This window comes from Dromiciops gliroides, chromosome 2 (genome assembly GCF_019393635.1).
Source record: "Dromiciops gliroides isolate mDroGli1 chromosome 2, mDroGli1.pri, whole genome shotgun sequence".
Classification (NCBI taxonomy): Eukaryota; Metazoa; Chordata; class Mammalia; order Microbiotheria; family Microbiotheriidae; genus Dromiciops; species Dromiciops gliroides.
Genome location: NC_057862.1, coordinates 392,959,575 through 392,972,451, shown reverse-complemented (window position 1 = coordinate 392,972,451; position 12,877 = coordinate 392,959,575). Strand labels below are relative to the sequence as shown.

At 37.7% G+C, this 12,877-nt stretch overlaps 1 protein-coding gene across 2 annotated transcripts in view; it reads left to right on the top strand.

Annotated features, from left to right (window-relative positions):
* The window catches only part of STXBP1 (syntaxin binding protein 1), an 86,782-nt gene that overhangs the window by 29,004 nt on the left and 44,901 nt on the right, over positions 1 to 12,877 (top strand). For both annotated transcript variants that reach the window (XM_043982692.1, XM_043982693.1), the window contains exon 2: positions 5,806 to 5,855. In XM_043982692.1, the coding sequence (XP_043838627.1) occupies positions 5,806 to 5,855 (50 nt within the window). The remainder of the gene's footprint in view (positions 1 to 5,805; positions 5,856 to 12,877) is intronic.

Genomic DNA, 12,877 nt, shown 5'->3' with positions numbered 1-12,877 from the left:
TGGTGATAATGATAGCAACTGCCTACCCCAGGGTGTTGTGAGGTTCAAATGAGATGATATTTATAAAGTTATTATACACTTTTTTTTTTATTCAGTCACTTTTCAGTCATGTCTTACTCTTCATGATCCCATTTGGGTTTTTCTTGGTAAAGATAATGGAGTAAATTTGCCCTTTCTTTCTCCAGTTCATTTTACAGATAAAGAGCTGAGGTAGACAGGGTTGTGACTTGCCAAGGAAAGAAGGAAGGAAGGGAGGAAGGAAATAAGCAGTTATTTAGCAACATCTGGCCTCAGACACTTCCTAGCTGTGCTACCTAGGACACACAAGTCAGACACTATTGAAACAGCTGAATGACAGGAAGTTTTTTAATAGTTCCCTAGGGCAGTGGTGAAGAAAGATCTTTTTTTGTTGGTTTTGTTTTTGACAGGGCAATGATGGTTAAGTGACTTGCCCAGGGTCACACAGCTAGTAAGTGTCAAGTGTTTGAGGCTGGATTTGAACTCAGGTCCTCCTGAATCCAGGGCCGGTTCTTTATCCACTGCACCACCTAAGAGGAAAGGACTTTGTAAAGCTTAAAGTGTTCTATAAGTTATCATCAACATAATATAATAGTTATTAGGAATAATAATGTATTCTTGCCTCTTGTAGATCTTGACTGAATTCTGAGTCTAATACCTCTTAAGTACTTTAGTGAGATATTTGACTGTTCTAGAAATGCCCTCAGATAGTCCTAGTCCTCTGATCTTTTGTTGGCCCTTATCTAGAAGTTAGGTTGATTTAGTGATTACTTAGAAGTTGGATCTGCAAAAGTAACCTGCTTGAGTTTACAGTGCTTGCCTGTAGGGTTAATAGATTCAGACTTCTACTCACATCCCTTAAATGGCTTTGGGGAAGGCCTTTCCCTTAAAGGCACAGACTCTGTATCAGAGTAGTACAACAAAAACTCGAAGGGAAGGGTCAAGGAACCTACCTTGGCCATAGAAGAATATGGGGTTGAGCTAAAATAAATTAATCAGGGGTAAAAGGGCTTTGAAGTGGGGTTGCCAGGGATTATTATAAGCAAATAATTCAAGATACTTGATTCCTGTTTCTAAAAGGGGCTCTAATCCTTGTTTTGAAGCTTCATTTGATGGACAAGGGCCAGAACTGGCTATTGCAAACACCCAGGACTTTTTATCCTCAGAGTTTTGGAAAGGAAATTAGTTAGGTTATTGATTGTCATTATTATCAATCCTTGAGAAATTGTTTTGATTTATTGTTTAATTCCTCAATAATATTTTCTCTAAGAAAGTATTCTTGGTACATAATTTTCTTTCATACTAAGGGGTAATCAAAATTCAAATCTAGGGGCTTTTAAGATATATATTTAGAGCTAACAAAAACAAGATTAGGCATCACCTATTTTCAATTTTGGTTACTATATTTTATAGATGAATAGACTGAGGAGCACTGAGAAAAAATAACTTGTCTAAGACTAACCAAGGAGTTAGTGAAAAGGCTGGGAGAAGAACATCAGTATTTTATAATTATTGATATTTTTTGTTTTTACATCATAATGGCATTATGATATAGTAAATAGATTCTGGACTTGGAGTCAAGAAGACCACGGTTAGATCCCATGTCTGATATCTACTGTATAAAGGAAAGTTCCCTAACCTTTCTCAGAGCCTCAGTTTTCTCATCTGTAAAGTTAAGGTGTTTGACTGGATGACCTCTGAATTATCTTCTAGCTCAAAATCTATGGTCCTCTATGACTTTTATCTCCTAATATATCCTGTCTTCTACCCCTCCCAGAGAACAATCTCTTATGTTAAGAATAAAAGATATTGAGGAAAAAATTCCTCACATTTTGTCAACATTTGCTAGCATATCAGTCAAACCTGATATCATATTCAGTGTTCCACACCCATAGTCTCCCCTTTCTGCAAAGAAGTTAGGGAACTTGTATTCTTTTATCTCTTCTTTTAGGTTAAGCTTTGTCATAAGTACATAGTCTTCAGTTTCAATTTTCCTTGTTCTTTCCATGCATATTGTTGTGATAACCATGTATATTGTTTTCCTGGTTCTGCTTACTTCACTTTGCATCAGTTTTCTCAGCACCTGGGGTCTCCTCGTCCTGGAACACCCAGATGCCCCTTTGGTCTTCTCAACTTAGAATATCTTTGTGTAAAACTTGCCTTCTTCTCCTCTTAGTGAGTTCTTCCTAGAGCCTCCATTTTGTGGAGGGGCCCAATATGGCTTTCACTCTACTCCTGGCCCTGTTCCTGGCTTCCAAACTTCAAAACCATGTCCCAGCTTAGGGTATCTTCATTCCCCACCTCCAGACCTCTACTTTTCAATTTGATGTAGTGTCTCTCCAGTAATGGTTTTGGGTTGGGTTTTAAAATTTGTTTTTTGCTTGTATTTGTATCCTCAGCACTTAGCACAATGCCTGCCACACAGTAAGAGCTTAATAAATGTTTGTTTCCTTCCTTCATAGAAGTCTTCCCATGCTTCTCTAGTCTTCATATTCATTTTTCCATACAACTTACTAATTATTCATGTAACACAACTTGTTTAGCTATTTCTTAATCAATAGGAATCTAGTTTGTTTCCAGTTCTTTCCTACTGTGAATATTTGGGGCCAATCCTTTTATCTTATACTTTCTTGTGATATCTGTCTAGTGATGGGATCTCTGGGTTAAAGGGTATGGATTTTTAGTCACATTGTTTCAAATTGCTTTCCATAAAGGTTAGATCAATTGACAGCACTACCAACAGTGTATTAGTACACTTGTTTTTCCACAGCATCTCCAACATTGATTTTTACCATTGTTTGTTATCTTTACCAATTTGCTGGGTGTGTCTTTAAGCCTCAGCGGTGATTTGATTCACTCCAGTATTTAAACTGGATGTTAGAAATAGTGACCATTTTTAGGGGCTCCCTGTATTTTGGGGCAAGATGAGAGATATCCATCCACATATTCCAAAAATAAAATTTTCATATTTGTTAACTTGTTGTAAAGTTTAAAAAAAAAAAAGAAAAAAAGAAATAGTGACGCTGCCTGCCTAGGGACTGTCTTAAGTTGGGGCTTGTTACATGCTAACATCCATTAAACCCTGCTCCAGCACTTACTCTAGTTGGGCTTGGTGATTAAAATATCTGATGTTTACATCTATCTTTCAAACTTGCTGTGAGTCCTTTGACCCAGAGGGCCCACCATTAATTAAATTTCCCAAAGATAGAAAGTTCCCACATATACTAAAGTATTAGTAGCGGCATTCTTTTTTTGTAAAAGACTTGGAAACAAAGTAAATGCACATAGATTGGGGGGCTGGCTAAACAAAGTGTGGTACATGAAATGTTATTACTGCATTGTAAGAAACAGTTTGGACTGAGAATCCAGAGAAGATTAGGAAGACTTTGTAGGATCACAAGTTTATAGGTAAGAGTCCTTCAAGGCCTTCTAGTTCAGCCATCTGTTTTTACAGATAAGAAAACTGAGCCTTAAGGAGATTAAGTGATTTGCTCAATGTCATAGCTAGTAAATGGAGAACCAAGATTAGAACCTAGGTCCACCAGCTTCAGATCCAGCACACTTTAGCCTAAATCTTGTTGAATACAAAAATGAAGTATCAGAACCAAGAAAGCAGAATGTCTAATGACTACAGCAATATACATGGAAAGAGCAACACCAGTAAGAAAACTGAAACTGAATGCTGTGTGGTCATAATGAAGAAGCCTGGGTTCAAAGAAGTGATATAGTATCTACCTCTCTCCCTTCTCTGCAGAGGTGGAGGACGTACCACATGTGTTTAGTTTTGCCTAGTAATGGATTTTCTCTCTCTTTTTTATTTTTTATAAATCTCCGGGAGAGAGGTATAAATTAGGAAATGAAGGTGATATAAAACCAAAAGATATCAATAAAAATTACCCCCCCCAAATTAGGATTATTCACTGATGCACTTAGAATGAGAGTTCCTTGAATTTATTGTTGTTGTTTGGTCATTTCCAACTCTTTGTGACTCAGTTTGTGGTTGTCTTAGCAAGATACTGAAGTGGTTTGCCATTTCCTTCTCTAGCTCATTTTACAGATGAGGAAACTGAATCAAAGAGGGTTAAGTGACTTGCCCAAAGTCACACAGCTAGTAAATGTCTGAGGCTGGATTTCAACTCAGAAAGATGAGTCTTCCTGATTCCTACCCCAGTGCTCAATGCACTGCACTACATAGCTGTCATTGAATTTGAGGAGTTTAAGAGTTAGGAGACTTGGTGTTTCTCATGCTCATTTCATTTCTTTTAGAGATGGTGACAAATGCCCCTCCAAATGAGTGATTGTGGAATAGCCCAAGCATCTACATGAGGGAGGAGAAAAGGAAACCTATACAAAACTTACATATCCAAAGGAGAGTTATTAAAAATATTCTTTACGGCTGTCTGGAAATGAGTGTGGGCTACAGTGAGCCTCCAAATCTCTGTCCAGATTGTAGTGATGATGTGGCTGTTTCCCATGCCGGGGTGATGTGACAGTTGCACTATCTCCACTGATTTTAGGGGTGAGAACAAAAAACAAGGGACAATTAGCCTTAACAGGTCACATGCTAGTTATCTATTAAAAATGGCCTCTAGAGTGAGGGATCAAACTGTGATAGACTTAACTCTTCTCAGCAATACAATGATCTAAGACAATGCCAAAAGACTTATGATGGAAAATGCTCTCCATATTCAGAAAAAGACCTATGGAGTCCGACTGCAGATTGAAGCATACTATCTTCACTCTTGTTGTTGCTTTTTTATTATTGTTCTTATTTATTTTTTCTTGTATTGTTTTCCTTTTGTTCTCATTCTCTTACAACATGACTAATGTGGAAATATGTTTAACAGGATTGTAATGTATAACCTATATCAGATTTTTTTGCTGGCTTTGGGAGGGGGGAGGGAAGGGAGGGTAGGAGAGAAATGTGGAACTCAAAAAATATCTTTACATGTAATTGGAAAAAATGTAAAAGTGAGGGATCAAGGGGCAGCTAGGTGGCACAGTGGATAGAGCACTGGCCTTGGATTCAAAAGGACCTGAGTTCAGGTCCAGCCTCAGACACTTAACACTTACTAGCTGTGTGACCCTGGGCAAGTCACTTAACCCCAATTGCTTCACCCCCCCCCCAAAAAAGTGAGGGATCAGAGGTTTTAGAAGATAACTTCATTTTCTTCTTTGGCATTAAATATGTGAAATGTTAGCTCAGATTCTGTAGGGGAGGAAGAGTAAATTCCTAATACACAAATCCTAAGAAGGGGATAAAGACTTTACCTATTAATATAGCTGTGTATAAATGTGTTTATGTATGTATGCATTCCATAGCAAGAAATATTGATTTCATTTACATTCTTCAGAGTAGGAAAATATAGAACTTGTAATTAAAAGTTCTAAAAAGCAAAACCATAACCCTGTACACATAATAAGAGGAGTTATAGAATTACAGAGGCCAGATATTATGTCAAGCATTGTAGCAATTGAAGTTTTATTGGCCCTTCCACACCAGGCACCCCTCTCTCCTTCCAAAAAAGGGAGACTTTCTTTATGTATCTACCAATTTGTGGTTTCCTCCTTTGTTATAACATTTTACTTGACTGGCTTTCTTTTACTACTGGAACTTAGTGGGGAAAGGAGAGGTATCTTTAACATGTTCAGAATATGGGTCAGTCATCATGGGAAAATAAGTGACTTAGTCCATGTAGTAAGTGTGGAGGGGGGTTGTTGGGAAACTGTGTGTATATTCTTTTTTAGTTAACTAATATGTGATCTTTTTCTTTTTTTCTTTTAAAGAGATTATGCATGATGTGATAAGGAAGGTGAAAAAGAAGGGAGAGTGGAAGGTAAGTGGAATAAAAGAATTGGGAATCAGGGTAAACAGACATCAATATTAATAAGGGGTAATTTGAGGGAAAAAAGAAGCATTTGGCTATATGCACACTGCTTTGTAACAGACACTGGGCTAGAGGAGGGTAAATGAAAAGCTTAGAAATTGTCCAGAGGACTTCCTGTTTGCATATTTTTTATGTGTTAAGATAGAGTTGGAAGTGACATTAGGGATCATCTAATCTAACTCTATTCTAATTATAGCTGTGTGTAAAATAAGATACAATAAATTAACATGACATGTTGAAAGAAAATGATTTTTTAAAACTAGTTAATTGAAAATATCATTGATTAAGGAAGAAAAGAAAGTATTCTCTGTATGTCATAATCATGGTTGAAGAGCCTCTCATTGGTTTGACTCTACACAGAGGTGCTGGTTGAGAGGTAATCCCTGCCCTAAATCCTTACTACTCCAGTCACAAAGGTAACTAGATCAGCAAGCACAGTTGTTTTCAGTAGAAGGGGCTGTGAGTGAGATTTTCCCCACCCCTTAGTTATAAGTCATTTAACTCGGATATTAATCAGTATATTAATTAAAATTGGGGCAGCTAGGTGGTGCAGTGGATAAAGCACTGGCCTTGGATTCAGGAGGACCTGAGTTCAAATCCAGCCTCAGACACTTGGCACTTACTGGCTATATGACCCTGGGCAAGTCACTTAACCCTCATTGCCTCTTACAAAAAAAAATTAATTAAAATTGTGATTTAATATATTTAGATGTTCTTTTCTAGTAGATTAAGTCAATAATAAATGTTTAGGTAAGATAGATGTTAGTAAGGCTATCCACATATTACATTTAAATGTTTCTGCAAAGTCCATAACTTTAAAAGGTCAACTACTAAGAATAGTAACTCCTGAGCTAGATAGACCAATCAGGAATGGTCATTCACTAGTTGGGAGACTTTCATAAGTGGAAGCCTTATTTTGTATCACTTTGTGTATGTTTGCCTTGCAGAAATGCCTTATTTTGATTATGTTGTGTACCTAAAAATAATATTGATTAAATACCTATTAGCCTTGTTTGTGTATAAAAACTTTGGGGACCTGTTGCCCATGGTCTTCGGGTCCTAGACCTGAGATTGGCTTTATTGTGAGACAGGTATCCTCTCTCAATAAACCTATCTTTCTATGGCTTGGAGTCTTCTTTTCCTTTGTCAGACTTAGAAATTTTCACAAAGGGGCTTACCCAGAGCCATCCACAATGCATTTGTGAGGTGCTAGCCCTGTAGTCTATGTCCATAGAATAGAGAACTGGAGACCAAGCATTTAGGGTTTTTTCCTAGATTAGTTATAACTAACTAATCTAATCTGAAAAAATATATAATTGGACTTATGAAAAATTATGATAATATGAAAAATTATAAGCTTAGAGAAATTATAATTGGGCCTTAAGTCCTGCCTCAGTCGCCATTCAAATGTGAAAATATTTTGAAGGACTAGCCTAATTTGGGGGCTAAAGCTGACTGGAGGACTGATCTCGGGACTTTTGACTCACTGGCTATCTGACTGCTATTAACTTAGTCTGGGCCGTTTATAAAGTTCTACCACATTGCTCCACTCCCAGAATTGATAAGCAGAGGATTAAAAAGTCTCTTAACTAAATAATCAAAGCCAAATTTATTTATGAGATACAATTTAAAATTATGAATACAGGGAAATAAAATGTACAACCTGACTGCGTTCCTGCGGTCTCTTTCCACTGCATCTCTTTCCACCTGCTGGACCTGGAACTTTTTTAATGCAATAAGGGCCATAGCTGCCTCTTGCCTTAGGGTATGTTATACTTTCACTGCTCAGCTACTTTCACCAACTGCAAACCCCTTTCACTTTGTAAATCTCCCTGCTTCTAACTTTCCTCTCCTTACTGTTCTTTTAATCTTCACTTGCTCCAACCTGTACCCTGTGCTGTCCGCTTCTGTGCTCTCCGCTGCCTCCTGTTCTGTCTGTCTGTCTGCTCCATCAGTCTTGTCCTTTGGCTTCTCTTTTCTCTGTTCCCATTCCTTCTTGTCTGCCGGCCCCCAGTCCTCTTGTCTGCGTCCCCTTGCTGTCTCACTCCCAGGACTATATATATCTTTCTTATCTCCACTCAAATCTCAGGGCTTTTTTTTTTGAGCCCCCACAGACCAAGCTAATCCATCAGCCAGAGCTGCAGCTGGGGCTGGGGGGACGCTGGAGCATCCCGTGGCTCAGCACAGGCTACACCAGAGCCTGGGCCTGGATTAGCCCAGGATCTCTCAGATAGCTTCACTCAGGGTGGAGGGAGTTAGTGCTCCCTCCCCCCAGCTGTCTGACCTAGCGTCTTACAGCCCATGGGGCTTTTTGGCTCAGCTGAAGCAGAGGGGGAGGGGCACCAGTACCTCCCACACAGAAGAGACCCTGAGGGCCTAAGGCTTTCTAATCTCAGCCTAAAGGTAGGGTCCCCAAATCAAAATAAATTTCCACACATGCATGTGATAAGATCATATAAAATTCCATTTTAGATATGACCACCAAAGATATCTTTGTTTATTAATCTTATAATTATTAATATTAAATGAAGAATAAAGCAAAAAAGACATACACTTGCCAAAGATATTCCCTACTGTCATGAATCATATCCTATACAAAGTACAAAAAGAAAAGGAGAGGGCATCTGGGTGGCGTAGTGGATGGGGCGTCAGCCCTGGATTCAGGAGGACCTGAGTTCAGGTCTGGCCTCAGACACTTGATACTTACTGGTTGTGTGACCCTGGGCAAGTCACTTAACCATCATTGATCTGCAAAAAAAAGAAAAGAAAAAGAAAAAAAAGGGTTGTGTATAAAACTGAACTTCAACATGTACAGCTTGTTTACGTGTGTGTGTGTGTGTAAAAGTTTAAAATCTAATATGTATGGGGCAGCTAGGTGACGCAGTGGATAAAGCACTGGCCCTGGATTCAGGAGGACCTGAGTTCAAATGTGACCTCAGACATTTGACACTTACTAGCTGTGTGACCCTGGGCACGTCACTTAACCCTCATTGCCCTGCAAAAAAACCAAACCAAAACAAACCAAAACAAACCAAAAAAATCTAATGTGTGGTCGCCTTATCTGTGCCCCCCCCCCCAGTGTGGAGGAGTAGAACTAGCTAAGTTTACTGATAAATTCGGCAACAATTTAGGCTTTTAAGCATTTATTAAAGCATATTAAGGGTTAGCCGAGAGAGGGGGAGAAAGCCACCTTCACCTAGCAATCCACACTTCTAAAGAGAACAGGTGAAGTTCTGAAAGTTAGGAGATCTGTCTACTCTGCCTGCCCCTGCCCCTGCCGCCACAAGCTGGTTCCTGAAGGAAAAGAGCCCGTTCTTCAAGGGGAAGTTTCCTGTGGGACCAGAAAAGGGGCGGTCCTCACACACAGCTCCAAGCTAATTGGCTGGTTCATTGATTGACATGACTTATAGGTGGTCTATGAATAGATGTAACTTCCGGAAGCCAGGCAGCTTCCAGACGCTAGTCACATGCTTTCTTTTCAGGGGGTCATCACCCTGGTTCTCACAATGCCTTTCTCAGTAGGGGGTGGTACCCTGATTCTCACAATATAAATTTGGCATGATAGTATCAAGACTCTTCTAAACTTTCTTCTGTTTTATTGTGTTTTTAAATATTCCATTGATGCTTTTTCCTTTCTTGCATTATTATATCACCTACTTTCCCCTACAACCAGTGGTGTCCTGGGGCCAGTTCATATTCGTTTGCAAGAACCAGTTGTTAAACTTTCAGAAATTTTGTCAGCCACAAACACAGCCAGTACACAGTTCAGTCAGCTTCTGCACTGGTAGTGTTATTTGCTGCTTTAAAAGAATAGGTGCATAACTAATGCAGAAATATGTTTAATGTGATTGTACATTTATAACCTATATTAGATTGCTTGCTGTCTTGGGGAGGGAAGGGAAGGAGGGAGGGAGAAAAATTTGGAACTTGAAATCTTATAAAAACAAATGTTGAGGGGCAGCTAAGTGGCATAGTGGATAGAGCACTGGCCCTGGAGTCAGGAGGACCTGAGTTCAAAATCCAGCCTCAGACACTTGATATGGACTAGCTGTGTGACCCTGGGCAAGTCACTTAACCCCAATTGCCTCACCAAAACAAACAAACAAACAAATGTTGAAAACTATCTCTACATGTAACTGGAAAATAATAAAATACTTTTATGATTAAAAAAATAAAATAAGTTGGTGAACATGACTGCAGAATGTATTTTCTTTTCTAATTACATGTAAAGATAATTTTCAGTATTTGTTTTTGAAAATTTTTGAGTTCTAGATTTTCCCCCCCCCCAAGACAACAATCTGATATAGGTTATACAGTACAATCATGTTTAACATTTTGCCACATTAGTAATGTTATGAGAAAGAATCAGAACAAAAGGGAAAAACCACAAGAAAGAAGAAACAAAAAATAGTGTGCTTTTTATGGATCTGGAGAACATTTTCTATCATGAGTTCTTTGGAATTGTCTTGGATCATTGTATTGCTAAGTTTATCACAGTTGATCATCAAACAATGTTGCTGTAACTGTGTACAGTATTCTTCTGGTTCTGCTCACTTCACTCAGCATCAGTCCATTTAAGTCTTTCCAGGTTTTCTGAAATCTGCCTGCTCATCATTTCTTATAGCTCAATAGTATTCCATTACATTCATATATCACAACTTGTTCAGCTATTCCCCAATTGATAGGCATTCCCTTGATTTTCAATTCTTTGCCACCACAAAGAGAGCTGCTATAAATATTTTTGTACATGTGAGTCCTTTTCTCTTTTCTGTGATCTCTGGGAGACAGACATAGTAGTGGTATTATTGGATCAAAGGGTATGAACAGTTTTATAGCCCTTTGAGTGTAGTTACAAATTGTTCTCCAAAATGGTTGGATCAGTTCACAACTCCACCAAAAACGTATTTCCCACATCTTCTCCAACATTTATCATTGCAGAGTATATTTTCAACACATTATTATCCATTTTAAATTATTATGGCTTTAGTAATGAATATTTGAAAGTGAACTTAATTGCATTTTGTTCTGATGGTTCTGATAAAATGCTGAGGATTAAGTCCAATGTAGCTACAGAATTGTTAGAAATTTTTCCTAGAATAATCATTTGTCCCTGTTTAAATCATTGATTGTAATTATCAATTGAGTCAGTTTCTGAAATAGAACAAGTTAATCATATAAAATATATCTGGATAAAATTATTTTTATCACCAGTCTAATAATTCAAACCATATCAGAAGCTATAGCTAAAGACTTTGAAATTAAAATTATTAAAATTTGTTCAGTACTGGGACTGAGATGCACAACATAGTTTACAAGCTGGTACTGCTGTATGGTACTCATATTCTACAATATATATGCATTTTTGGGGGCGGGGCAATGGGGGTTAAGTGACTTGCCCAGGATCACACAGCTAGTAAGTGTCAAGTGTCTGAGGCCAGATTTGAACTCAGGTACTCCTGAATCCAGGGCTGGTGCTTTATCCACTGTGCCACCTATATGCTGCCCCCACATATATGCATTTTTATCTTTTTTTCTTTTTCTTCTGGTTTGGCAAAGAGATGACAGTCAATCTTCAACATTTGTGTTTGATTTTTGTGACTTCAAGCATTTGCATGATTTTATTAAGTAATTTTCACTTTCACATTGACAATTGTACAAATTCGTGGCTCTCTGCACAATAGAGAAAAAAATGAGAGGCACGATGTTCTCACACCTCACCAGTTTCAGTATCTCCCAACAGCAGTGACTAAAGTCCCAGAAACCTCTCCTTTGGTTTTCAGAGGGAAGCCAAAATAGAGAGGTTTACAACTGTATAGTATTGTCTGAAATATTTTTAAAAATTTAGATGTTAGCACAAAAGATCACAGAATTCTAGAGAATTAGTAGTGGAAAAAAAGTTTTGCATATTACCAATTTTATTTTGTGTGCTGCATTTTATGGGTTAGGAAATGTACATATTATCAGAATTAATGCTTTGTTATAAAGACTTCTATGCATAAAAGTGTACTTTTAGTAATCCCAAGTGAAAGATTACAGTTTTTGGTGATTGTAGGGACTTAACCCCCTATTTCCCATAGGTTCATTGTATCAGCACTTGTACTTTTTTTACTTTAGCACCATTTTCTAGGAACATTACACCCACAAAAGTTGAGGATTGAGTATATTTTCTTGTAAGACCTTTCTTAAATAATCGACATTTTTGAAGAATTTTCATTACTTTCAACTGCATTGCTGTCAAAATCAATGAACATTTAGAAAATGTGAAAATTAGAATCATATGTACCATAAGGTCTCTGAAAAATCTAAATATTGGTATGAGAAAACATTAATCTCAAGTTGAAGATTTGATTGTCAGATAAGCTTAGAGATTCCATTTAACAGAAATAATAAACTGAATGCCCTCTCCTAGAGTATTTCAACATAAGAACTTAGGTCTTTTGTCAGACATGAAAGGCCAGTAAATTGGCTTTATTAAAAATAACTTCACCATGGATAGTCAGTAAAAAAAAATGTGGAATTTAAGTGAAATTTAAAAATGAACTTGATTGGAACTTACTGGATTTATTGGATTTTGTAGTTAATATAGAATCAAACATTGTTCCAATCCTTGCAAGATATACAAAATGCTTAAAAAAAAAAGGTAGTTCCCCCTATTTGAAAGCACTGGTACTAAAGCTGAGTTTTTGGCTTAATGTATATAATTTGTATGAAGTCAAGAAATAGTTTAACATATGTTAGATTTAATAACAATAAATTTTTGGGAAAAGAGTAAGCAGATAACTATTTTCAGCAATACAATGACCCATGATCCAAGAAAATCCCAAAAGACTATCGATGAAAGAATTGATTTGGGGGCAGCTAGGTGGTGCAGTGGATAAAGCACCGGTCCTGGATTCAGGAGGACCTGAGTTCAAATTCGGCTTCAGACATTTGACGCTTACTAGCTGTGTGACCCTAGGCAAGTCACTTAA